Source organism: Peromyscus californicus, unplaced genomic scaffold (assembly GCF_007827085.1).
Source record: "Peromyscus californicus insignis strain IS unplaced genomic scaffold, ASM782708v3 Scaffold_8__1_contigs__length_139910024, whole genome shotgun sequence".
Lineage (NCBI taxonomy): Eukaryota > Metazoa > Chordata > Mammalia > Rodentia > Cricetidae > Peromyscus > Peromyscus californicus.
The window spans coordinates 104,187,123-104,213,300 of NW_026294606.1; the positions used below are offsets into that span (position 1 = coordinate 104,187,123).

General features: G+C 47.6%; 3 protein-coding genes across 7 annotated transcripts; 2 read left to right on the forward strand and 1 right to left on the reverse strand.

Annotated features, from left to right (window-relative positions):
- Positions 1–928: 928 nt before the first annotated feature.
- Tmed6 (transmembrane p24 trafficking protein 6) lies at positions 929–9,158 on the forward strand. Its single transcript, XM_052726799.1, has 4 exons — positions 929–1,141; positions 3,861–3,987; positions 6,716–6,864; positions 8,931–9,158. The coding sequence occupies exons 1-4, from the start codon at positions 929–931 to the stop codon at positions 9,156–9,158; spliced, it is 717 nt and encodes a 238-aa protein (XP_052582759.1).
- Positions 9,159–11,015: 1,857 nt separating this feature from the next.
- Nip7 (nucleolar pre-rRNA processing protein NIP7) lies at positions 11,016–13,497 on the reverse strand. The gene is made up of 5 exons (XM_052727352.1): positions 13,363–13,497; positions 13,171–13,257; positions 12,935–13,073; positions 12,286–12,426; positions 11,016–12,093 (listed from the first exon to the last, which is right to left on the reverse strand). Exons 1-5 carry the CDS (start codon positions 13,416–13,418, stop codon positions 11,974–11,976), a joined length of 543 nt encoding a protein of 180 aa, XP_052583312.1. The 5' UTR covers positions 13,419–13,497; the 3' UTR covers positions 11,016–11,973.
- A 146-nt stretch (positions 13,498–13,643) lies between these two features.
- Cog8 (component of oligomeric golgi complex 8) lies at positions 13,644–25,087 on the forward strand. Of its 5 annotated transcripts, XM_052727349.1 has the most exons (6): positions 13,659–14,091; positions 16,822–17,029; positions 18,355–19,182; positions 20,516–20,684; positions 22,750–22,926; positions 24,555–25,087. In XM_052727349.1, exons 1-6 carry the CDS (start codon positions 13,697–13,699, stop codon positions 24,710–24,712), a joined length of 1,935 nt encoding a protein of 644 aa, XP_052583309.1. In that variant the 5' UTR covers positions 13,659–13,696; the 3' UTR covers positions 24,713–25,087. The 5 variants fall into 5 exon arrangements, with proteins under 5 accessions (XP_052583310.1, XP_052583309.1, XP_052583306.1 ...); XM_052727346.1 differs by lacking the exon at positions 24,555–25,087 and having other exon boundaries at positions 13,664–14,091; positions 22,750–23,228; XM_052727347.1 differs by lacking the exon at positions 24,555–25,087 and having other exon boundaries at positions 14,051–14,158; positions 22,750–23,228.
- Positions 25,088–26,178: the final 1,091 nt, after the last annotated feature.

Genomic DNA, 26,178 nt, shown 5'->3' on the forward strand with positions numbered 1-26,178 from the left:
TTACCTCTACAAAATCCTCAGCTTAAAGAGAGTGAGTTCCTATTTGCTCACGACTTACATACCTTTCTCTGCCCAGACATCACTCCCTTGGATTAAAGGCATGTGTGCTTCCCAATACTACAATTAAAGATGTGTGACACCACTTCTTGGCTCTGTTTCCAGTGTGGCCTTGAATTTACACAGATCCAGACTGATCTCTGCCTCCCTAGTGATAGGATTAAGGGTGTGTGCCACCACTGCCTGACCTCTATGTCTAATCTAGTGGCTGGCTCTGTCCTCTGATCCTCAGGCAAGTTTATTAGGGTACACAGTATATCTACCACATACATGTAGACACAACACCCATATACATAAAAAAAAACACCTTTAAAAAATAGTCCAGTCTACATAGGACACCCTGCACCCCATCTCATCCCCCAAAAAAGTGAGAAAAATACCTTTTGTATGCATGCATGTGCTGTGCTTCGGTCTAGCCACAAAATCTGTTGGCCAGATGCTACCCTGGTGTTGAATAGACAGTAAGTGGCACCTAGCCATTTGATATAAGAGAAACCTCACCTCGGCCGGCTCTTGTCAGTATGCACAATGGCTATAAATTAACTTGCCACACATTTAATCTACAATAGACAAGAACTGAGAAAACAGCACAAAGAATGGATGGAAACCTCTCTTCTGATACAGTGCTTTTCTAGAACCCATTAACCAGATCCAGCAAGCCACTTTCTTGAGGTGGAAGCAAAATCTATCTGTGAGCCAAGGTGGGGGGTGGGGGAAGGAGGCAGACATAGCACCTGTATTGCAGAATATCTATGATGGCCCTGAAATTGGTGCTAACTGTGACTCGTGGGGTTAATGATTAGCCAGATGCGGTCTAATCTTCCCACAGGACTGTGAGCAGTCACCTGCAGAAGAAGTCACAGAAGGCAGCATGTTCCCTTTGCTCCTTGTGGCTAGGCTGATGGTTCTGAGCCTAGTGACTTCTGCTAAGAGCCAGGCAACAGACCCCCTAACTGGCTCTGAGGACCAACCACTCTTCCGTGGAGCTGATCGACATGACTTTGCCATCATGATCCAACCAGGAGACACAGAATGTTTCTGGCAGTTTGCTGAACGGATGGGTTACTTCTACTTCAGCTATGAGGTGCGTGGAGGCCTCTGGCCATCCCTTTGATAAAGTGAGTCAGGTTTTCGATGGAGCCATGGTCTGGTTAGCTATGCTGCTGTGGTTGTCGCTTGTGAACTGCAGTTAGAGGGCACCTCTGAATGAGAGTTGGAGGAATAGCCGGCAATAGTGGCTCAAGCATATGGGTCGGTCTAGACCTGGCGACTACAGAAGTGTACTCAAATCCAAGGGGCAACACCATGCTTCTTCAGGAGAGGCACCCTCCACCTTTCCTCTGATCTGAGGTGACAGGAGAGCCAATACCTTCTAAAATAGTTACCTATGCAGCACAGAGTTAGAAGAAAAAGTCACATAATAGATTTCAGATGAAACCACTTCAGTTAATGGGATAGGGGCCACGTCAGTTCTTCCTGCCTCTCTTAACCCCAGTAAACTGGGGAATAACCAGCTCAAAGCTTGTCTATGCAACCAGACAATTCTAGTTCTTTTTCTGTTTTTAAGATTTATTTATTTTATGTAAATGAGTGCTCTATCTCCATGTATGCCTTTATGCCAGGAGAGGGCATCAGATCTCATTGTAGATGGTTGTGAGCCACCATGTGGTTACTGGGAATTAAACTCGGGATCTCTGGAAGAGCAGCTAAGTGCTCTTAGCCACTGAGCCACCTATTTCTTTTAGGAAGGTACCTATCCCTTGGGCAAGTACACCCCAAGAGGTTAATGCCATCTAAAGATTCTGAGGTTAATATTAAAGTTAGAGGTACTTTCTTTTTTTTTTTTTTTAAGTTATGGAGGTCCTCAGAGGAGACAAGGTCTCATGTAGCCCTGGATACAGCAAGGAGGTGGCCTCACACTTGAGATACAGTCAAGGATGACCCTGAACTGGTGATCTCCCTCCTCCATCTTCCAAGTGCTAGGACTACAGGTGCACACCAGCAGGCTTTAGTTCACACCCAGGACCTCGTGTACACTAGGCAGGCTTTAGTTCACACCCAGGACCTTGTGTACACCAGCAGGCTTTAGTTCACACCCAGGACCTCGTGTACACCAGCAGGCTTTAGTTCACACCCAGGACCTCATGTACACTAGCATGCTTTAGTTCACACCCAGGACCTGTGTACACCAGCAGGCTTTAGTTCACACCCAGGACCTTGTGTACACCAGCAGGCTTTAGTTCACACCCAGGACCTTGTGTACACCAGCAGGCTTTAGTTCACACCCAGGACCTCATGTACACTAGCATGCTTTAGTTCACACCCAGGACCTGTGTACACCAGCAGGCTTTAGTTCACACCCAGGACCTGTGCACACCAGCAGGCTTTAGTTCACACCCAGGACCTTGTGTACACCAGCAGGCTTTAGTTCACACCCAGGACCTGTGCACACCAGCAGGCTTTAGTTCACACCCAGGACCTTGTGTACACCAGCAGGCTTTAGTTCACACCCAGGACCTGTGCACACCAGCAGGCTTTAGTTCACACCCAGGACCTGTGCACACTCGGCAGGTGCTCCGCTGAGCTGTAACCTATCTCTCCTGTTTTTATCTTAGAAACCATTTGGCACTTTTTTTTCTTTTTAATTTTTTGAGATAGGATCTCAATATGTGGACCTTACTGGGTGAGAATATGCAAGGTTCCTGTGTTTCCCAAAATATGTGCCACCGCCACCATACCCAGCCATAACTTTCTAATATTGATTTACATAGTAGTAAGCTATATTGCTCTTACTCCACTAAAATTTTTTTTTGGTTTTTCGAGACAGGGTTTCTCTGTGTAGCTTTGCGCCTTTCCTGGATCTTGCTCTGTAGACCAGGCTGGCCTCAAACTCACAAAGATACGCCTGCCTCTGCCTCCCAAGTGCTGGGACTAAAGGCGTGTGCCACCACCGCCCGGCTTATTTTTTTATTTTTCAAGACAGGATTTCTCTGTGTAGCCCTGGCTGTCCTGGAATTGGCTCCACAGGCTGGCCTTGAACTCAAGAGATCTGCCTGCCTCTGCCTCCCAAGTGCTGAGATCAAAGGTGTGCATCAGCACACCCAGCCCAATGTACCAGTCTTTCTTTCTTTCTTTTTTTTTTCTTTCTTTTTTTCGAGACAGGGTTTCTCTGTGTAGCTTTGCACCTTTCCTGGAACTCACTCTGTAGCCCAGGCTGGCCTCGAACTCACAGAGATCCTCCTGGCTCTGCCTCCCAAGTGCTGGGATTAAAGGCGTGTGCCACCACCGCCCGGCTCCTAATTTACTAGTCTCTTATGGTTTATGTTTTACTAGACCAGAGCTGCTAATGAGCTTACTGTGGACAAGTGTCCAGAAGTGCTGCGTGCTTTGGGTAGGGGACTCTCACACAGCAAACACCCAAATCTAGGTCTCCCCAGGGAGCTCAAGCACCCCAGCGTCAGGCAGGAACCCCACAGGCAACTGCATATGGCACCGATCCGTCCATATCTGTGTGCCAGGAGAGCTGGTTTCTTCCTTATCAGGGGGATGGTTTGGGTGACTCTATCCTACACTCTGTGTGTGACACTGAAGAACGCTCAGCATTGATGTGGCTCCACAACACCGTCATGGTGGCAACTAAAAGAGCCACCTCGGTTTTGAGCTTCCAGACGAGGGCTGGGGAGGGTGGTCCCACCACACGGACTGCTGCGCTGATGCCGTGGGTGTGCCGGTCTGACCATGTTGCTGGTGTCTGAGTGACGTAGTAGGGACCTTTTCTTTTTTTTTTTAAATGGTGATGGAAGGTTCAGCTCATTCTCGGGATGTCACATGACCGCCACATTGCTGTCACGGCACATACTCCACAGGGTTTCCTTATTGACACTTCCCAGGATGTTCGGGGCCAGATTAACTTCGCTACACAAGAGACAGGTCTGTATTCATTCCCAAGGCTATGATAATAATCGTAAGTTTCTATGAAATTGGATATAAGAGGCAGTGGTGGCCCACACCTTTGATCACAACACTCAGGAGGCACGGACAGGGAGATCTCTGTGAGTTCTAGGCCAGCCTGATGTACAAAGTGAGTTCCAGGATAGCCAGAACTGTTACACAGAGAAACCCTGTCCCAAAACACAAAACAAAACAAAAATAATAAATAATGAAATAAAATAAAAAAAGAAAGAAACTTCAAACTTTCAGTCACCAAACAGAACACTTTGTAGGGAATTACTCCAGTTAGGACACTTTTGTCCATAACGTGTCAATAATGTGTCAATTTCTCCTAGGTTTCTTTCTTTTTCTTTTTCTTTTGTTTTTTCTTTTTTTTAAAGATTTATTTATTTATTATGTATACAGCATGCATCTCTGCAGGCCAGAAGAGGGCGCCAGATCTCATTACAGATGGTTGTGAGCCACCATGTGGTTGCTGGGAATTGAACTCAGGCCCTCTGGAAGAACAGTCAGTGCTCTTAACCTCTGAGCCATCTCTCCAGCCCCTTGTTTTGTTTTTTAAGACAGCATTTCTCTGTGTAGTCCTGGCTGTCCTGGAACTCACTTTGTAGACCAGGCTGGCCTCAAACTCATAGATTCACCTGTCTCTGCCTGCCTAGTACTGGGATTAAAGGCTTGTGTAGATGTAACCAACCGTTTTATTAAATAAGAAACACAGAGCCAATACAAAGACGAAAGCCAAGAGATCAGAGCTAAGAGCCTTACCCGCCTGCTGCAGCTAGCCTCTTCAGCCAAGAGACCTCTCCAAAAGAGAGTTACTTCCTGTCTGTCTTTATATAGACTTTCTGTTCTGCCTTCTCATTGGTTGTAAAACCAACCACATGACTGCCTCGTCACTGCCTGTCTGTATAGACCTCCAGGTCTTCTATGGTTGGTATTGAGATTAAAGGCATGTGTCTCCAATGCTGGCTGTATCCTTGACCACACAGAGATCTACCTAGCTCTGCCTACCAAGTTCTAGGATTAAAGGTGTGCACCACCAATGCCCAGCTTTTGCTATGGCACTAATAGCTCTGACCCCCGGGCAACTTTATTTATTAACATACAATTAAAATCACATTTTAGGGCCGGGCGGTGGTGGCGCACGCCTTTAATCCCAGCACTTGGGAGGCAGAGCCAGGCGGATCTCTGTGAGTTCGAGGCCAGCCTGGACTACCAAGTGAGTTCCAGGAAAGGCGCAAAGCTACACAGAGAAACCCTGTCTCGAAAAACCAAAAAAAAAAAAAAAAAAAAAAAAAAAAAAAAAAAAAAAAATCACATTTCAGTACAAATAAAATACCACCATAGGTGTGTGCCACCACTACTGCCCAGCAATTTTTCCTAGTTTCAAGTTCAAGATGTCACCCTCCAGTTCTAATAGCCTACAAAGAAGAGGCAAAGACACAATGCTTTCAACTTCAACACATACCTGGGGTGACACACAGAGGTCTGTAGTCTCAGCACTCAGGAGGCAGAGGCAAGCAGATCCCTGTAAGATCGAGGCCAGCCTGGTTTGAGTTCTATTGCTGTGGCAAAATACCATGACCAAGGCAACTCGTAGAAGAAAGCATTTAACTGGGGGCTTGCTTACAGTTTCAGAGGGTATGTCTGTGACCACCGTGGTGGGGAGGAAGACGGTAGACAGGCAGGCATGGTGCTGGAGCGGGAGCTGAGAGGTTACATCTGACCCACAACCATGAGCCAGAGAGGCAGAGACTAGGCCTGGTACTACTTTTGAAACCTCAAAGCCCACCCACAGTGACACACCTCCTCCAGCAAGGCCACACCTCCTAATCCTTCCCAAATACTTCTCCCAACTGGGGATCAAGCATTTAAACATAGGAGCCTGTGGGGCCATTCTCATTCAAACCACCACACTTGTCTTCATAACTACACAGTGAGACCTTATCTCAACACAAAACAAAACCAATTAGTGTTGGAAGAGGAAAAACATTTTTTTGTTGTTGTTTTGTTTTGTTTTTCGAGACAGGGTTTCTCTGTGTAGCTTTGCGCCTTTCCTGGAACTCACTTGGTAGCCCAGGCTGGCCTCGAACTCACAGAGATCCGCCTGACTCTGCCTCCCGAGTGTTGGGATTAAAGGCGTGTGCCACCACCTCCCAGCTAGGAAAAACATTTTTGTATCCAGTACAGGAGTTATCATTTAACAAAATGTAATTATAAGTAATTACTGTTAAGAACAGTGCCCTTTGTGTCAAAAATAGTTCTATTACTTCCTAAACAGGTGCTACTGTAGTTACTTTGAAACCAGGGAACAAACTAGAGGTGGTAGTGCATGACTATCATCCCAGTGTTTCAAAGGCTGAGGCATGAGAATTCTGGGTTCAAGGCCAGACTGAGCTACATAGTGAGACCCTGCATCAAATTAAAAAATAAAACAAGCCGCGCAGTGGTAGCAAATGCCTTTAATTCCAGCATTTGGGAGGCAGAGACAGGTGGATCTCTGTGAGTTTAAGGTCAGTCTGGTCTACAGAGTGAGTTCCAGGACAGTGAGAACTACACAGAGAAACTCTGTCTTGAACCATGCCCCCCCAACAAAACAAACAAACAAACAAATAAATAAAGCAAGCTGGTGAACAGCTGTCTAGGGGAACCTTAAGACAGGGTGGGACACCTAAAACATGGTAATAAGATCTAGGAATTCCCACAGGTTACTATCAGCTTTGTCTAAAAAATGAGCAGAATCGCTTCAGTGCTATACAAGTGTATCTCAACTTTGGCGTCTTCTACGAAGGGCCTGAAATGGATCACAAACAGAACCAAAGGAAACAGCTGAACGACACTCTGGATGCGATTGAGGTAATGGGCTTAGCATCCTGGGGGTGGAGCCTGAATGCTGACTCAGGATAGAAACCACAGGAGGAGTGGAACGATCCAATGCAGCAGCATGCAGCATGGAGCTCCTGTTACAGCTCCATCTAGCCCACTGCCTGTTTTCATATGTATTCACAAGGTTGGGCAGCTACCCCTAGTCCCTAAAGCACAACAATCTCATGTCCTCTAGAGAAACTCTATGCATATCCTGACTGCCCCCATTCCCTCCAGAATCTCCCAATGCTAGTAGAATCACTGCTGTACTGTTCCTGTAGGTTTTCTGTTTGAAATTTTATGTAAACATGTGACTTTGTGGCGGCTTCTTTCACGAAGCATGGCTTTTGTTTGAGACAAGGTCTTACTATGCCTTGAACTTACGGAGCTCCATCCATCTCTTTAGTGCTGAGACTAAAGGCATGTGCCACCATGCCCAGCTTGATTATTTATTTAGTTTTTTTTGAGACAGGGTTTCTCTGTGTAACAGCTCTGGCTGTCTTGGAACTTGCTTTGTAGGCCAGGCTGGCTTCGAACTCACAGAGATCCGCCTGCCTCTGCCTCCCAAGTGCAGTAATTAAAGGCGTGCGCCACCACTAACCCATTTTGATTACTTTAAAAAAAAAAAAAACCACACAGGTCTCACAGGCAGAGGCAGACAGATCTCTGAGTCTGAGCTAGCCTACAGAGCGAGTTCCAGGACAGCTGGAGATATATAGATAAAGACCGTCTTCACATGCTTATTAACCATTTTGTAGATCTTGGAAAAAATGTCTATTCAGATCCTTTGCTCAGGGCTGGGGCTGTAACTCAGTGCTAGTGAGTCCTTGCCCAGTATGTACAAGCACCAGCAGCACACATAGCCCCCTCTGACATGTGATCTGCACACATCTCCCACCACTTTGTCTCCTTGGCATACAAAAGCTTGTGTTCTGTAAACCTACATCTTATGGGAACAGAGCCACATTCGTTTGACAGTTACACATCATGTATGACTGCTTTTGGGCTATAATGGCAAAATTTAGTACTTGCAAGACACATCTTGCCAAAGGTGTTTCTTTATAAGCCTAACAGTTTGTAGGGAGAAGACATCAGTTAGGAGGGTAATGACAGGCTGAGCATACATCTTTTTTTTTAAAATAATTTATTTATCTCTGTGTGCATTGGTATTCTGCCTGTATGCATGTCTGTGTGAGGGTGTCAGATCTTGGAATTACAGACAGTTGTTAGCTGCCATATGGGTGCTGGGAATTGAACCCAGGTCCTCTGGAAGAGTAGACAGTGTTCTTAACCACTGAGCCATCTCTCCAGCCCCGAGCATACATCTTTTTTGTTTTTGTTTTTGTTTTTTGTTTTTCGAGACAGGGTTTCTCTGTGTAGCTTTGCGCCTTTCCTGGAACTCACTTGGTAGCCCAGGCTGGCCTCGAACTCACAGAGATCCGCCTGGCTCTGCCTCCCAAGTGCTGGGATTAAAGGCGTGCGCCACCACCGACCGGCTCCGAGCATACATCTTAATCTGTTGTCCTACAACTATTTCTGGCACCGATAGTGATTTATACTCGTAACCTCAACAGAGTAGGTCAGGAATTCAAAGTTATCCTTGGCTACAGAGTTTGAGCTCAATAAGAATGTTTACCTCAAATGTGCAAGGCTGTGTTTAGGGTGCTGAGTTTTCTGCGTAGTAGGCAATCCTTCTTACTACTGAGGTACATCCCAAGCCCCCACCCACACCTCCCAACTTTAAAACTACCCCAGCAAAGTTTTGCAAATACAGCCAAAGTACCATGTTTTTTTTTTTTCTTTCGGTTTTTTTCAAGACAGGGTTTCTCTGTGTAACAGCTCTGCCTGTCCTGGATCTTGCTCTGTAGACCAGACTGGCCTTGAACTCACAGAGATCTACCTGCCTCTGCCTCCCAAGTGCTGGGATTAAAGGTGTGTGTTCTTTATTTTCAACTGCTATAGTGCTATGGATGTCAGAATCATGAGTAATATGACTTAGGAACTTAGTGCAAGGGAGGCCCAGCCGGCAGTCAACGCAGCTTTCCTTTTTCCCACAGCACAGCACACGAAAGGTGCAGAACAATGTTTTTCACATGTGGCGCTACTACAACTTTGCCAGAATGAGGAAAGTGGCTGACTTTTTCCTTCTCCAGTCCAACTACACCTACGTGAACTGGTGGTCCGCAGCTCAGAGCCTTGCCATTGTTCTTTCTGGGGTCCTTCAGCTCTATTTCTTGAAACGTCTTTTCACTGTCTCAACCACTAACACAAAGCCAAGATGCTAATACACAGCATCTTCATCAAAGCTTTGATCAAATCAGCTTTTTTTTTGGGGGGGGGGAAGTCAACTTAAATCCTATATTTGTTCATTAATAAATGCAAATGGCAATAATAAAGAATGCTGATGCTGATTATTCTAAAATATGTATTACGTGCTAAACTAAAATACCATTTTTTGAGACAGGGTCTCACTATGTAGCCTTGGCTAGCCTAGAACTTGCTGTGTAGACCCAGCTGGCCTCAAACTCAAGAGATTCACTTGCCTCTGCCTCCCCACTGCTGCCAAGGTGTGTACTACAAGCCCCCGACCCCCACCCCCACCTAAAATACCATTCTCTCTACAACTGTCCCTTCCCCTCATGGACTCCACTTAGAAGGTAACAGAAGAGCCTGGAAGGGGGTTCTGAAGATGTAGCCCAGTTTCCGAGAGCCCGCTTTGCCCGCAGCAGCTTTACCTTTGATCCTTAGAACCCCCACATCAATCAGAGTGGTAGCACACAAGTCTGAACCTGAGCACTCCAGAGTGGAAGCACTGAGATCAGCTTCAGCCAGTTCAAGACCCTATCTCAAAATAAGTTAGAACGCTCTGAAGGAAGAGTTGAAATCAATGGGACAAAGTCTAATTTTGTTAAGTGTCTTTAAGAATTTTTAATCCATTGTGTAGGGCTGTAAAGTTTAGCATTCCCTCCCTCTACCTTGTCCCAGGGACTGAACTCAACATCAGGCTTGGTGGCCGATGTCCTTATCCACTCTACCAGCCTACCACTGAGCTATCTTGCTGGCCTCACAGTGCCTTTCTGTGGTTCAAAATATTTCTCTTTAAAGGATGTTACCTTGGGAAAGTAGGTGTGGTAACACAGACTTATAATACCATCCATCCCGTGAGAGGCTGACTACAGTGTTTCAGACCAACTTAGATACAATGTGAGAAAATTGTATCTAAATTGTATCTAAAATAAAAGAGATGCTGGGTAGTGGTGGCGCAGACCTTTAATCCCAGCACTCAGGAGGCAGAGGCAGGTGGATCTCTGTGAGTTCAAGGCCAAGACAGCCAGGGCTACACAGAGAACCGTCTCAAAAAAAAAAAAAAAAAAAATATGTGTTTGAGCCCAGTGTGGTTGTTCACCCATTTGATTCCAGCATTTAGAGGCAGATGGATCTCATGAGTTCAAAGCCAACATAGTCTACACAGCAAGTTCCAAGCCTGTCATGGATACATAGTGAGACTCTGTTTCAATTAAAATAATGTAACAAAAATATTTCAACACAGGCAGGGAAGATGGCCCAGAAGTCAAGAGCCATCTGTTTCAGAGGACAGGACGTTGGTTCCCAGCACACCAACACAGGGCAGTTTACAATTGCCTTTAACTCCAGCTCCAGGGAATTCAACCCCTCTTCCGGCCTGAGGAGACTTGTATCCAAGTGGAATATACTCATACACACACAGCTTTTCTTTTGAGACAGGGTTTCTCTACATAGCCCTGGCTGTCCTGGAACTCACTATATAGACTATTGGCTTTGAACTCAGAGATCCACCTGCCTCTGTCTCCTGAGTGCTGGGATTAAAGGTGTGTGCCACCATGCCTGGCACACATGCAATTTTTAAAAATGGGGGTTGGAGAGACGTTCAATGGTTTAAAAAAGCACAGGCTGCTCTCGGAGGAAACCCAGTTTGGTCCCAAGCACCCCCACGGTGGCTCACACACATCTGTAACTGTTACACGAATCCTGATAGGAAAACTTCCGACTACCTGTAACTCTAGTTCCAGGGAATCCAAGACCCTCTTTTGGCCTCCATATCATGGTGCACACACATACGTACATGCAGACAAAACATTCACATACAAAAAATAAATGTAAAACCCTTTTAAAAACATATTTCAGTATTTATTCACATCTGTTTGCCAGATCCTATGTTATATGCTTTACAATCATTAATTATGAATACTGCTGTTACAGTGACGATTAAAGGCGCTTTTCCAGTTTTGTGGGTTTTGAGCTTGTTTTTTTGGCTGGCCAGGAACTCCCTTTGTAGACCAGGCTGGCCTCGAATCCACAGAGACCATCTGCCTCCCCGGTGCTGGAATTAAAGATGTGTACAACCATACTCAGCAGTTTCATGTTTCCCCCCACCCTCCTTTTAACAAAGGAAGAAAATGGAGCCTAAGTGGAAAAACTTGTCCAATACCACACAACTGGCAGGTGGTAGGAATGAGGCTTGAGTATAGGCTCTTCCACACCACACACCACTTACCACCAAGAAAAATGGCTGAGTTGCATCTATTATTTTTACTAAATTCCATCTGTAAAATCACAGGCATAGCTTACCTTTATATGGCTGTTTCTATCTTTAATGATATTTTAAAAAATAGTAGAAAGTCTGATATGCTATTACTAGGCTAGAAAAGAGTGTTATCACAGATAACAATAAAACTGCCCCTGTCCTCAGTGCAGTAACTTAGAACCCGTTATCAGACCAAGTCTGATGAAGCAAACAGAGTCCATGCAGGTGGAGAACAGAAACACTACTTACTATACAAACACTTGACAGCTTTTGGGGTTGTTTGTTTTAGATTTTTGAGACAGAGTCTCACTAGGTAGCCCAGGCTAGCCTTGAACTTGCCAGGTAGCCCAAGCGGGTCTTGTGATCCACCTGCTTTTGCCTCTAGAGGGCCTGAAACCCTATTTTTAAGCCATTTCTGTTGAGTAAGAATCCAAGGTGCATGTATCGGTGTTCTCCAAATTCAACGTGATGATGTTTGCACACCCAGGAAACAGCTAAGTCCTCTCACACAGCGAAAAGGTCTTGGGATGACCATCCTAAGTCAACGTCTCTTCATGCCGTACGTATTCCCCAATGTCTGCCTGATGAAACACCACAATTGCCATGGGGTCCACTTTTCTGCAGTCTTGAGTAGACTTTGCTGCTACCCCAAAACCCTAGAATTGAAGAACAGACACCAATCTACTCACAAAATACATAAAACCAAACAAACAAAAACCTATGCTAAAACAGTGTATCTCTGAGAAACTCAAAGGGTGCTGAGAAGTTAGTCTCACAGGTGCACTGACTCAAACAACATCCTTTTCAAAAGGTACTTGGTGTTTGTGATGGCCACCACCTCTACTCACCAAAGGAATGTCTGCCATGGAGTAAACCACTACGCCCTGGTACTGAGAAGTGTTTTCAGTGATTCGACCCAGACCGGATTTCAACACATGGTTTCCATATAAGAAGGACTGCTCTGCTCCGGGCTTTATCCACACTTTATACTGAAAGAGGGTTAAAAACCAAGAGGCGAAAATGCTAGTTATATCCCTGTGGGTAGAGTAGCTGTTGCTTCTGTGTTTAAGGAGAGGTGGGAAACAGACAAGCAGACATGTTCCCTTTAAACTGTTTGGACCCTGATCTTTTCATCTTTCGCCATGGAGCTCCTTCCTCAGCTCCACATCTCAATTCTATAAGCGATTTACAGAACGGACAGCTTAACAGTTTTTTTGGTTTTTTTGGACCCCAGGATCATTCTCATCACAGCCTCTTTTATCTGCTTTCTGATGACCAGCGGGCACTGTGGAGGCTTCTGTTTTGCTACAGATAACTAAGCTATGCAGCTACATGGCATTCTCAGGTCCATATCCCTTCCTAAGCACGTCCAAGCAGCTAGACCTATCTCCTTGTGCTGACGCTGTCAGGAACTCGATGGAAGTGAATCTGTGCTCTGACCTAGCCGTCATCCTTGACATCATCCCCGACGGCCAAATGGAGACCAGCCCCACATACCTTGGCATAGGGTGCAAGGAAATCGAGGGCTGTAACGTGCAACCGGAACTTGTGGGTCTTGGTAAACTTTCCAAAACACGTCCCCAGTGACACTAGCTTATCCCCGGAGATGTTGGCTGCCAGCTTCAGGATCATCTCACTACAAGGTGGAGGGAGGAAGGTACCTGGTGAAGGACGGCCACTGAGGGACGCAGGCCTCCAGCCGGGTACACGGTACGCACCAAGCCCCACCTCACCTCACATAGTACACACGGTCGTTGTGCAGCCGGAAACAGTAGGTGCCGTCGGGTCTGTCCACCAGGAGCTGTAGATTCTCCCCGATGCTGAGGGCAAAAAGGAGACTGGAAGCTACGCCGGGACCGTCCCGCCCCGGGGCCGCGGCCCCGCTCCCCGCACGCCCGTCCCCCGTCCGCCTCTCGGGTTCCTACTATTTCGCAATCTTCTCAAACATGACTCGGGTCTCTTCTTCAGTCAAGGGCCGCATCTTCCCACCAGCTTGGCTCCCAGGATCCTCGTGCCCGGAGAGGCGGAAACGGAAGTCACCTTACCCCGCTTCCTGGCAACACCAAAGCGTGCCTTTCTAGCCCAATGCCACGTGTTCTTTGGGCTAGCGCCACCTAGCGGGGAGGACCTCCGGGGACCGGAAAGCCGGCTAGGTGAGAAACCATAGAGAAAGGAACTGTTTCCCAACTGTTTCCGGTTGCAGGCGGGAAACCAGCGCCCTCTCGGGTCTGGAGAGGAAGTGACGGCGTGGCTGGGAAGATGGCCGCTGCGGTGACTCTCCAGTCCTCCGGTACGGCCTCGGCCACGGCGACAGCCACGGCAGCCGCGCTGGGGGAGGTAGAAGATGAAGGGCTCCTGGCGTCGCTGTTCCGCGACCGCTTCCCCGAGGCCCAGTGGCGTGAGCGACCCGACGTGGGCCGCTACCTCCGGGAGCTGAGCGGCTCGGGGCTGGACCGGCTGCGGCGCGAGCCCGAGCGCTTGGCGGAGGAGCGGGCCCAGCTGCTGCAGCAGACGCGCGACCTGGCCTTCGCCAACTACAAGACGTTCATTCGCGGTGCCGAGTGCACCGAGCGCATCCACCGACTCTTTGGCGACGTGGAGACGTCCCTCGGTCACCTCCTCGACCGTTTGCCCAGCTTTCAGCAGAGCTGCAGGTGCGGCCGGCCGGATGCCGACAGGCCCATTGTCTGCAACTGACAGGATGCTAGGCATAGCTGACCCGTACGTAGAGCACAGAGCTCTCTCCCGTCGCCTTATGAATCCACTTAGATTTCCCCACCGCTGTCTAGGTAGGTAGGCCATTGTTATTTTACAGACGAGGAAGCCGAAGTGACTTGTCCAGGAACACAGCTAGTAAGTTACCAAGTCAGAATTGGAAGCCAGGAGTCCACCACTCCCTCATAGGCTGTTCAATAATGATAAGAATCCAGCCAGTCTTGTGGACACAAGCTGTGATTCCAGCACGTGAAGCGCAAGCTCATCATCCAAGTCTGAGTATTGAGTTCGGGCCATCCTGAGCTACCTGAGACATTGTATCAAAACAAAACCAACAAAAATCTGTGTAAAGCAGTTCATTGGGCCCGACATAGTTAACACTATATAAATGTCAGCTTAATATATATGCACCTTTATAATTAGGAATATTCAACAGATTGGGCTGGAGGCTATCTGCTTTGAAACTTCCATTGATATGAGGCTAGGTGACATGGAAATCCTATTTGGGAACATCATAGGTCGTCAAAAAAGTTTCCTTTTTGAGCTATATTGTCTTCCTAGGTCCTCAATCTAATACCTTAGTTCTGCTATCCAGCCTTACGTGATTCTAGCTCAGTTTTCCTTTAGAGCTTTTGGGTATTTAAAACAACTTTTGTACCCTCTATGTCTGAAAAGAGATTGAGGACTTCATAAAACCAGTTTCTGGAATTACTTTAGAGAAGTGGAGACAGTTAAAGAGGAAGAACAGGTTGAACGGCAGGCAGCACGTTACATTAAGGCCTGAGGGAATCCTACGGCAAGAGTGTGCCTTAGAGGCTAGTTAGTACTCCATTAGGAAAATATTAATAGCTATTAAAAATATGTGTATGAGTGTTTTGCCTGCGTGTATGTCTGAGCACCATGTGTGCCCAAGGATGACAGAAGGGGGTGTCAGAGTCCCCTGGGACTGGAGTGGTTATGAGCCGCTTGATATGTGTGCTGGGACCTGAACCTGAGTCCCCTGCAAGAGCAGTGACTTCTTAGCTGTCTCTGCAGCTCCAATAAGAGCTAGTGAGGAATTTGTTTACTCTTTTTATACATTTACTTTATGTCAGGTCCTGTGTACTTCATAAATGTCTTTTTTTTTTTTTTTTCCCTCCAAGACAAGGTTTCTCTGTGTAGCCCTGGCTGTCCTGGAACTCCCTCTGTAGACCAGGCTGGCCTCAAACTCAGAGATCTGCCTGTCTTTGCCTCCCAAATGCTGGGATTAAAGGGGTGCGACACCGCTGCCACCCAGCCTCATACATGTCATCTTACGTGTCTCTAACTTTCATGCCTTTGTGAGATGGGTCTTCTTACTATTTAACCAATAAAGAGATGGCTCAGAGGTTAAGAGCACTGACTGCTCTTCCAGAGGTCCTGAGTTCAGTTCCCAGCAACCACATGGTGGCTCACAACCATCTGGAGTGAGATCTGGTGCCCTCTTCTGGCCTGCAGTCATACATGCTGTATACATAATAAATAAATAAATCTTAAAAAAAAAAAAGACAGGTCCAGAGAGGCCAAGTGTCTTGCCATAACTAGTCCTTCTTCATGAGATCCAGAGCAGTTCAGTCCCAAATGTGACAATCCTTGCAGCCAGTCCAGATCTACAAGCCATTTTAAAAGTTACATGGAGGGAGATGAGTGCCGCCATGTGCACTGTAGGAGTGGGTTCTCTCCTTCCATTATGTGGCATCTGGGGATCAGACTCAGGTCAGCAGGCTTGTTGGCAGGTACCAGGCACCCTTACCCACTGAGCATCTTGATGACTCCATGTAAGCCATCCATTAATGATATGATCTTGAAAAGTTTCTTAAACCCTCAGTTAAAGGTTTCTTCAAGGGGCTAGAAAGATGGCTCAGCGGTTAAGAGCACTGGCTGCTCTTCCAGAGGTCCTGAGTTCAATTCCCAGCACCCACATGACAGCTCACACCTGTCTGTAACTCCAGTTCCAGGGAATCTGACACCCTCACACCAATGCACATAAAATAAAGTATTAAATTTTTTTCTTGGGCTGGAAAGATGTCTTAGAGGTTAAAAGAACTGGCTGCTCTTCCAGAGGTCCTGAGTTCAATTCCCAGCACCCACATAGTGGTTCACAACCATCTGTAATGAGATATGGTGCTCTCCTGTATCATGCAAATGTACATGCAGGCAGAATACTGTACACATAATAATTTTAAAAATTAAAAAAATTTTTTTCTTTAGCCAGGTGGTAGTTCTGCATGCTTTTGATCCCAGCACTTGGGAGGCACAGGCAGGCAGATCTCTGTGAGTTTGAGGCCAGCCTGGTCTACAAAGAGAGTTCCAGGATAGCCAGGGCTATGCACGGAAACCCTGTCTCAAAAAAACAAAAAAAAAGTTTCTTCAAGTATAATAGAAGTTATAGGTTTGATGTGAGGAATTTGAGACAGGCTCTTCCTATGTATCCCTGGCTGGTCTGTAACTCACTATGTAGGTAAAGGTAGCCATGAACTCACATCAGCCTCAGCCTCTGGAAGGCTGGGAATCAGGGAGTATACCACCACACCCAGCCCTGTGTGAAGACTTTAAATAAACCAGGTAAACCATCAAGCCAGTGCCCAGTAAATGCTTGGTAACTACCTAGTGTGCAAAACAATGAGATCTGTTTTCCTAATTGGTTCTAGGAACTTTGTGAAGGAGGCCGAGGAGATCAGCTCCAACCGTCGGATGAACACCCTGACTCTAAACCGGCACACAGAAATCCTGGAGATTTTAGAAATCCCCCAGCTTATGGACACTTGTGTCCGAAACAGCTACTATGAAGAGGCCCTGGAGCTTGCCGCCTATGTACGACGACTGGAAAGGAAATACTCCTCCATCCCTGTCATCCAGGTAGCCAACTTGCCCAGAGGACCCTCAAGCTGGTGATCTTGTAATTATTAGTTCTGTGATTGTGACTAAGCTTTTTTTTTTTTTTTTTTTTTTTTTTTTTTTTTTTTTTTTTTTGATTTTTCAAGACAGGGTTTCTCTGTGTAGCTTTGCGCCTTTCCTGGAACTCACTTGGTAGCCCAGGCTGGCCTCGAACTCACAGAGATCCGCCTGGCTCTGCCTCCCGAGTGCTGGGATTAAGGCGTGCGCCACCACCGCCCGGCGTGACTAAGCTTTTAAGTAGAAGCCTTTGTACATTTCTTACCAATTTCTGCCAGCCAGGTAAGCTGAACAGAAGATACTGGCTCACTCATTCAAAGATCTTTTTTTTTTGTTGTTGTTGTTTGTTTTTTGAGACAGGGTTTCTTTGTGTAGTCCTGTCTAGTCCTGGAACTCACTGTAGACCAGGCTGACCTCAAACTCACAGAGATCCACCTGCCCCTGCCTCCCTAGTGCTGGGATGAAAGGCGTGCGCCACCACCGTCCAGACAAAGATCATGTTACTCATGTGCCAGACACTAACTTAGGTACTAGGGATACCATGTGAACAAAGCATTCAAGGCCATGGCTCTCACGAAGTTTCTGTTGTAGTGAATGTCTGATAATTGACAAATAATAATATTGCAGATATTGGTAAATATCTGAAATAAGCCAGAGAAAGCCAGGCAGGCATGATGGGTATGCCTGTAAACAGCACCTGGAAGGTAGAGACAAGGATCAATCAGGAGTTCAAGGCCATCCTTAACTACTTAGTGAGTTTGAGGCCAGCTTGCTGAGATTATGTCAAAAGACCAAAAACAAAGTGAATTGGGGACTAGGGTAGTGGCTGGAAATGGTTATTAGAGTACTGCTTTGCTGGCATGGTCAGGATGAGAAAGAACTGGCACTTGAAGGTCTAGGGAGACAGCAAAACAAGAAGTAGGAGAAGTAAAACAGAGTGAGGTGGAAAGAAATTGAGTGTTTCGGGAGTCCCAAACCAGCCACTCTTACTATCATGAGAAAGGCTGGGGCATTAGGAAGCAGGTGAAGCTGGAGAATCAGGCAGGGCCCGGAGATCGTGGTGAATAGTTGGGAGTTTGTTGGTTGTGATGGGAAATCCTAGGAGGATTTTTGAGCAAAAGAGTTAGTTATGCAAGCAGATCTCTGTAAACCTGCAGGTGTAAGCTTTAGAAATCCACGGTATGTCCGGAAAGCCATAAGAATGTTGGCCTCCAGTGTCCAGGGTTAGTAGGATGGGTTTCAAAGTATTTTTCCCAGTGTGTTGTGACTCAGTGTATCTGTATTATCAGGGCATTGTGAATGAAGTGCGCCAGTCCATGCAGCTGATGCTCAGCCAGCTGATCCAGCAACTGAGGACCAACATCCAGCTGCCGGCCTGCCTGCGTGTCATTGGCTATCTTCGGCGCATGGATGTCTTCACTGAGGCTGAGCTGAGGGTGAAGTTTCTTCAGGCCCGGGATGCTTGGCTTCGCTCCATCCTGACTGCCATCCCTAATGATGATCCTTATTTCCATATCACAAAAACCATTGAGGCCTGCCGGGTCCACCTCTTTGATATCATCACCCAGTACCGTGCCATCTTCTCAGATGAGGACCCCTTGCTGCCACCTGCCATGGGAGAGTACACTGTGAATGAGAGTGCCATCTTCCATGGCTGGGTGCTGCAGAAAATCTCACAGTTCCTGCAGGTGCTAGAGACCGACCTTAACCGGGGTATAGGTGGTCGCCTGGACTCTCTGCTGGGCCAGTGCATGTACTTTGGGCTGTCCTTTAGCCGAGTGGGGGCTGATTTCCGGGGCCAGTTGGCTCCTGTTTTCCAGAGGGTGGCAATCAACACTTTCCAGAAAGCAGTTGAGGAAGCAGTAGAAAAATTCCAGGATGAAATGACTTCCTACACCCTCATCTCGGCTGCAGCCATCCTGGGTAGCAGTAACATGCCTACTGCAGTGCCAGCCACACAACCAGGGACATTGCAGCCACCAATGGTGCTCTTAGACTTTCCACCCCTTGCCTGCTTCCTCAACAACATTTTGGTTGCTTTCAATGATCTTCGTCTCTGCTGTCCTGTGGCCTTAGCACAGGATGTGACTCGGGCCTTGGAGGATGCCCTTGCCAAGGTGGGTAACTTTCTGCTACCTTGATCTGCCTTTGTTAACAGCCAACCAGGCTTTTGTATTCAACCATATAACCAGGTGCCTGCTGACTTTCAGAGGTTTAGTGTGGTCTTAAGGGTTTTTCTGATCGAGCAGCTCTGATGATTGATGACTCTTTGTGGGGATGTGTAGGCAGAAGTTTCTATCCTGCCAGCAGCTCCCAAATAAACACACTGAGGCTTATATTAATTATAAATGCTCGACCAATAGCTCAGGCTTGTTACTAGCTAACTCTTACATTTCAGTTAACCCATATTTCTTATCTACACTCCGCCACGTGGCTTGGTACCTTTTCTCAGTATAGCAGGCTTATCTTGCTTCTCCTGGCATCTCTGGACACTCCTCTGACTCCATCCTTCTTCATCCCAGCATCCTCAGTTTGGCTCTCCTGCCTAACCTTATCCTGTTCAGCTATTGGGCAGTCAGCTTCTTTATTAAACCAATCAGAGTGACAAATCTTCACAGTGTACAAAAGGATTATTCCACAGCAGAGATGATCCTGGAAGAAGCTGTGAAGTAGAGTACCTATGGCAGTCATTAGGCATGCATAGTCTATTGCTTGATACCAGATTCCCATGAACTCAGCAGCTTGAAACAGTACATATATCATCCAGTTCTGTGAGCCAGGAGTCCAGCGACACTGTCTCTGGGTCCTCTGCTCAGGGTCTCACAGGTTATATTCAAGGTGTTAGCTGGGTCCAGGCGTCTGTTGGAGTTAGAGCTCTGGGCTGTTAGAGGCTCATTCCAGTTGTCAGGTGTTATTCTGTGCCATTGGAAAATTTACAGAACTGAGGTCCTCAGCTCCTAGAGACCATCTATCACAGATAGCTCACAACGTGGCTGTTTCTTCCTCAGCGCTGGCAGGAGAGCATCTCCCCTGTATTTCATGATGCTCCTCTACTGGAACTGGAAACCATACCAGAACATAACAAGTTGGGTCATAAATCCACCAATGAAGTCACACAATAGTGACTATTGACTACAGTGCTGAATTTGAACAAGATAGCAATGAAATGTACTGTTGGGAATGAATAACTTTCTTTTTTTGTTTTGTTTTGTTTTTCAAGATAAGTTTCTTTGTGTATCCCTGGCTGTCCTGGAACTAGCTCTGTAGACCAGGCTGGCCTTGAACTCACAGAGATCTGCCTGCCTCTGCCTCCTGAGTGCTGGGATTAAAGGCAAGTGCCCTCATTGCCCAGCTATGAAAACTTTCTTCATGCTGCACGTTTGTGCTCTTCCACATAGCAGCAGCAGTAGACTTCCTCTGTGATTGATTGTTGGCATTCTTGTCTTGGAGGTAACCAAAACAATCCTGGCATTCCATCGTGCCGAAGAGGCTGCATTCAGCAGTGGGGAGCATGAAATCTTTGTCCAGCTCTGCACTGCCTTCTTGGAAGACCTTGTTCCTTATTTGAACCGCTGTCTTCAAGTCCTTTTCCCACCAGCTCAGATAGCCCAGACTCTAGGTAAGAGAAAGGAAAGAGTGTTAATTGTTTACCTTTTTACAGGGTCTGTGTAGCCCAGGCTAACCTGGGACTCAGAGATCTGTCTTCCTCTGTCTCTCCAGTGCTGGGATTAAAGGCATGAGCCATAACACCTAGATCTGGTTTTCTTTTATTATTACTGTTGTTTTTGGTGTTTTGAGACAGGGTCTTATTTAGCCCTGGCTGTCCTGGAACTCTCTCCATATGCCAGGCTGGCCTCAAATTCAGAGAACCTCCTGAATGGTTGGAATTAAAGGTGTGTGCCACCACTGCCTGGCCTGTTTTATTATTTTTAAGTATGTATTCATGTCAAGTCTATGTGGGGGATATGTATATATGAATATATTTTTAATTTAAGTCTCACGTAGCTGGTCTTGAAATCGATATGTAGTTAAAGCCATTCCTGAACTTCTTTCTGGTCATCCTACCTCTACCTTCTAGGGGCTGGGCCTATAGGCATGCACCACCACTCCTGTCTTAAGAGTAAGAAGTTTTAAATTGGGCTGGAGAGATGGCTCAGAGGTAAAGAGCACTGACTGTTCTTCCAGAGGTCCTGAGTTCAATTCCCAGCAACCACATGGTGGCTCACAACCATCTGTAATGAGATCTGGTGCCCTCTTCTGGCCTGCAGGCATACATGTAGGCAGAATACTGTTTATATAATAAATAAATAAATCTTAAAAAAAGAAGTTTTAAATTGCCTTACAGGTGTTTAATTTACATAAATAAGTAATGTGTGCATTAGTATAAGTCTGAAAATATACAAAGGTGGGTAACCATTACTAGCACCTGTTTTAGAAGTCTGTCACCCTTAGCCGGGCGGTGGTGGCACACGCCTTTAATCCCAGCACTTGGGAGGCAGAGCCAGGCGGATCTCTGTGAGTTCGAGGCCAGCCTGGGCTACCAAGTGAGTTCCAGGAAAAGGCGCAAAGCTACACAGAGAAACCCTGTCTCAAAAAAACCAAAAAAAAAAAAGAAGTCTGTCACCCTAAGATCCCCTTGGTAGACACTCTTCAGTTGTACCCTGGCAAACTTTGAGTGCTGTTGATCTCTCGTTTCTGAACATTTTATAGAAATGGAATCATATACTGTGTGGATTATCTGGGGAAGTGGAAGACGCCAGTCACAAAGGAACCACTTATTGTGTGCTTCCCTTTATATAAAATACCAGAGAAGTGGTTCTATTGTTTTTAGACTAGGTAGGCTTTACTGTATATTGGAAGATGACCTTGAACTCCTAGTCTGCCTACCTCAGCCTCCTAAGTACTAGGATTACAAGTGTGGCAGAGAAGTGGTTTTATTTATTTACTTTTTTTTTTTCTAGACAGAGTTTCTCTGTGTAGCTTTGGAGCCTGTCCTGGAACTTGCTTTGTAGACCAGGCTGGCCTTGAACTCACAGAGATCCGCCTGCCTCTGCCTCCCGAGTGCTGGGATTAAGGGCATATGTCACCATGCCTGGCTAGAGAAGTGGTTTAAAAAATATTTTTTCTAGGCACTTGGGAGGCAGAAGCAGGCTCATCTGACTTGAGGCCAGCCTGTTCTACAGAGTAAGTTCCAAGACAGCCAGGGCTACACAGAGAGAAACCCTGTCTTGAAACAACAACAACAAAAATTTTCCCTCACTGGGCCTGGTCTAGATAGTGAATTCCAGGACAGCCAGTGCCATATGGAGAGACCCTGTCTCAAAAAATAAAAACAAGACCAGTAAAAAAATAGGTTTTCCTTAGTTATAGGTCTTTTTTGGAGTGGGGTGAGGCGAGGCACATGACCTTCGATCTGGGTCGCTGTTCTCCACCTTGGCTTCGCCCTTTCTCTTGTGTCTAGCCCAGGACTCCAGTGTCTCCTGGCTCTGGCCCCGCCACCCTTACTGGGCTCCAGTATAACACCATCCTTCCCATTAGTACAAACATGCTCTTCTTGTTGTATTGGAGTGTGTAATTGTGTCTGTTCTTTACCCGAGTGCGCCCACCCCACCCCCGTGCCGTGGTCTCTGCGTTGAATTTAATGACTTTTTTTTCCATTTCCTTTTTCCTGCCATCTGGGTCAGGCATTTCACCCACCCAGCTCTCCAAGCACGGAACCCTTGGGCATGTGAACATCAGCGCCATCCAGGAGCCTCTCGCCTTTATCCTGCCTAAAAGAGAGACCGTCTTCTGCCTAGATGACCAGGAGCTAGTGCCGGACCTCGAGGTTCCAGCGCTAGAGCCTTCTGCCGAGCAGCCCGGCCTGGAGCCCGTTACTTCAGCGGCCCCTGAGGGCGGGTCAGAGAGGAGCGATCCAGGGGAGCCGCTGCCTGCGGAGCCAGCGGAGCCAGCGGAGGGGGAGCCGCTGCCGGCGCAGCCGCCCAGTGAGGAGCCATAGGCAGTGTCCCCTGCACCCAGACCGGGGAGCAGCACTAACGGCACGGAGCTGCCGGGGCTATCTGGAGAGGGGAGGCCGCCCCGTGTGTGGAGGCTGAGACTGCTTTGCCTGGGGTATCGCGGGCCACTGTGGTACGTGGGAGCTTCAATAAATCCGACGACTGTCGCCACCTGGCTGCTCTCTGGGATGACGGGTGCCCGAGGTCGCGCCGGAACTACGCTTCCCGGCGTCCCTGGCGCTAGCGGGAGGACGAGCGGCGGCGGTTTCGGCGCCATGGGGCTGCTGGGTGGGCTGCTGGTGGCGGCGCGGCTGCCGCCGAGCCGGGCGCGGGGCTGCAGCTCGGCGTCGGCCGGCCTAGAGGGCCCCGCACGCACGCGCTCCTACTGGCGGTACCTGAGGCGCCTCGTGTGGGGCGCGCCGCAGCCGCCATACACGCGCGTGTGCCAGGTCGGGGACCCGGTGCTGCGCGCCGTGGCGGCCCCGGTGGAACCCGCGCAGCTGGCGGGGCCGGAGCTGCAGCGGCTGGTGGGGCTGCTGGTGCAGGTGATGCGGCGGCGCGGCTGCCTGGGCCTCAGTGCGCCGCAGCTGGGGGTGCCGCTGCAAGTGCTGGCGCTCGAGTTCCCCGACGCGCTCTTCCGCGCCTTCTCACCGCGCCTGCGCGAACTGCGTCAGATGGAGCCCTTCCCGCTTCGGGTGCTGGTGAACCCCAGCCTGAGGGTGCTGGACAGCCGCCTGGTCACCTTCCCTGAGGGCTGCGAGAGCGTCTCCGGTTTCCTGGCTTGTGTGCCTCGCTTCCAGGCCGTGCAGATCTCAGGTGCAGGGCACGGGGTGGCGGCGGGGTGACTGTGCTCTCCTTAGCCGGAGACTGCAAACAGCAGGACCCAGGAGCACACGGACTCCAGGCTGACAGAGAGCAGGGTAAAACCCGCTTAGATGGATGGCAGGGTGCCAACCGGGGAGGCTGCTCAGATAGGGAGTCTGTCCGTGTCTGTCCCTCCTCTCTTACAGGTATGTACAGATTCCCATGTATGGGGGTCTGTATCACACGTTTTTCCTATTTACCTGTCATGGTGGGCTTGTGTAAGAAAGTGGGACCCAGCTTTATCCACACTAAGGCATCAAATCACCCCATGCCTATCGTCCACATTGTTTTATAGAATGGGTTATTATTTGCTACTATGCCAAGCTGAAATAGCTTTGATAAACAGCGCCTGAGAAGAACTTTGAGGAGGGACGCGCCTCAGCAAGAGGATTTCTTATCCTTGCCCTATAGTAGAGCTGGGAATCAGGCTGAATAAAAGTTGGCATTGAGCGAAGTTGAGGCATCCTTTATAGGAGGGATAAGGGCTGTTGTCCACATTCACTTTCAGATGTTGCCTCTGTAGATAGGCTATAAACAGGCATAGCCAGGGCAGGATCAGGAAATAGGGACAGGAGGTGAAGGACACTCAGCAAACCCTCACCTCAGGCAGCCTGTACCTTCCTTTGCAGGACTGGACCCAAGAGGAGAGCCAGTGGTGTGGTCAGCAAGTGGGTGGACGGCCCGCATCCTCCAGCATGAGATGGATCATTTGCAGGGCTGCCTGTTCATTGACAAAATGGACAGTGGAACGTTTACCAATCTCCACTGGATGGAGGTGAATGACTGAAGCCCTCTTGCCTGACTGAGGGTCTGGAAAACTGGCCTGGAGACATTTCAGGTTAAGATGGGCACATCTTTTGTGCTTCACCTTGGAATTGGTTCCAATCTGACAGTAAACAGTGGACTGAGATAAAGGAAGATGACAGAAATGCTTGTCCTGAAATCCGATTTGGACAGAATCCTGTTACAGCATGAGTAGAAATACACCCTTGAAGAAGGAGTGGGGGTATTTTCTGACAATTCTGCATAGGAGGAAGTGGGCAGGTAAACATTCTCAGTACAAATGACTTCATGAGACACACATTCTACCCACACAGCCAATGCCTGATAATAATGTAGTCCAATATCGGGAAGTTGTTGTAAAATACAGGTAAAGTTTGGGTGTGGTGGCACACTTTAATTCCAGCACTCTGGGGGCAGAGATGGGCTGATGTTTGAGGCCACCCAGAGGTACATAGTGAGACTGTCTCAAAAACAAACAACAACAAAACGTTAATCAGGGAGGGATGGCTTGACAGGTTAAAGAGTACTTGCTTTTCAAGCAGCGGTGGTGCACGCCCTTAACCCCAGCACTTGGGAGGAAGAGGCAGTTGAATCTCTTGAGTTTGAGGCCAGCCTGGTCTACAGAGTGAGATCCAGGATGGCCAGGTATACACAGAGAAACTGTCTTTAAAGAAAAAAAAAAAAAAATTTTTTTTTCCCCAGAGCTGAGGACCAAACCTAGGGCCTTGTGCTAGGCAAGCACTCTACCACTGAGCTAAATCCCCAACCCCACAAAACAAAATTTTTAAAAAAGTACTTGCTTTTGCAAAAGGCTGCAGTTCTGAGACAACTCTACACCTGTAACTCCAGCTCCAAGGAATTGAGTGTCTCCTGGCCTTCACAGGCACTGTTCTATGTACAAACTCACAGAGAGCCACACACACACACACACACACAGAGTTACAATAAAATCTAAAAACCAAAGCTTCTATCAGCCACTTTCAATCAGCAAAGAAAACAATGAAAGGCCAACCAAGTCTTGCTACAGAATCAGTTCTGGCCCTTTCAGGTTTTCAAGTTAGAGGACTTACAGCTGTGTAAAGCCATATAAAGCTTATAGGTACAACAGTACTTAATGTGGAGGGACCTAGGTTTGATTCCTAGCACTAGGAAAGTTAAAATACAGAGCAATAATACCAGTTTTGGGGAGGTTAGAATAATTCCTTCAGTGTGTGAACATGCCTGTACTGTGTTCTGTGTCACACAGCATCTCCAGGGCTGCTTTATCTGCATCTGTTCAGTAGCAGTTACCCATGGGAACAGAGACCTAACAGTACCACTCACTCCTATCTCAGAACTTGGGAGCTGGAAGTAGGAGAAGCAGGAGTTTTAGGTCATTCTCTACATAGTGAGTTCAGGGTCTGCCGAAGTTACCGAAACCCTGTCTCAAAACAAAAAAGAAACCAAAACTATAGCCACACTTTGAGCCAT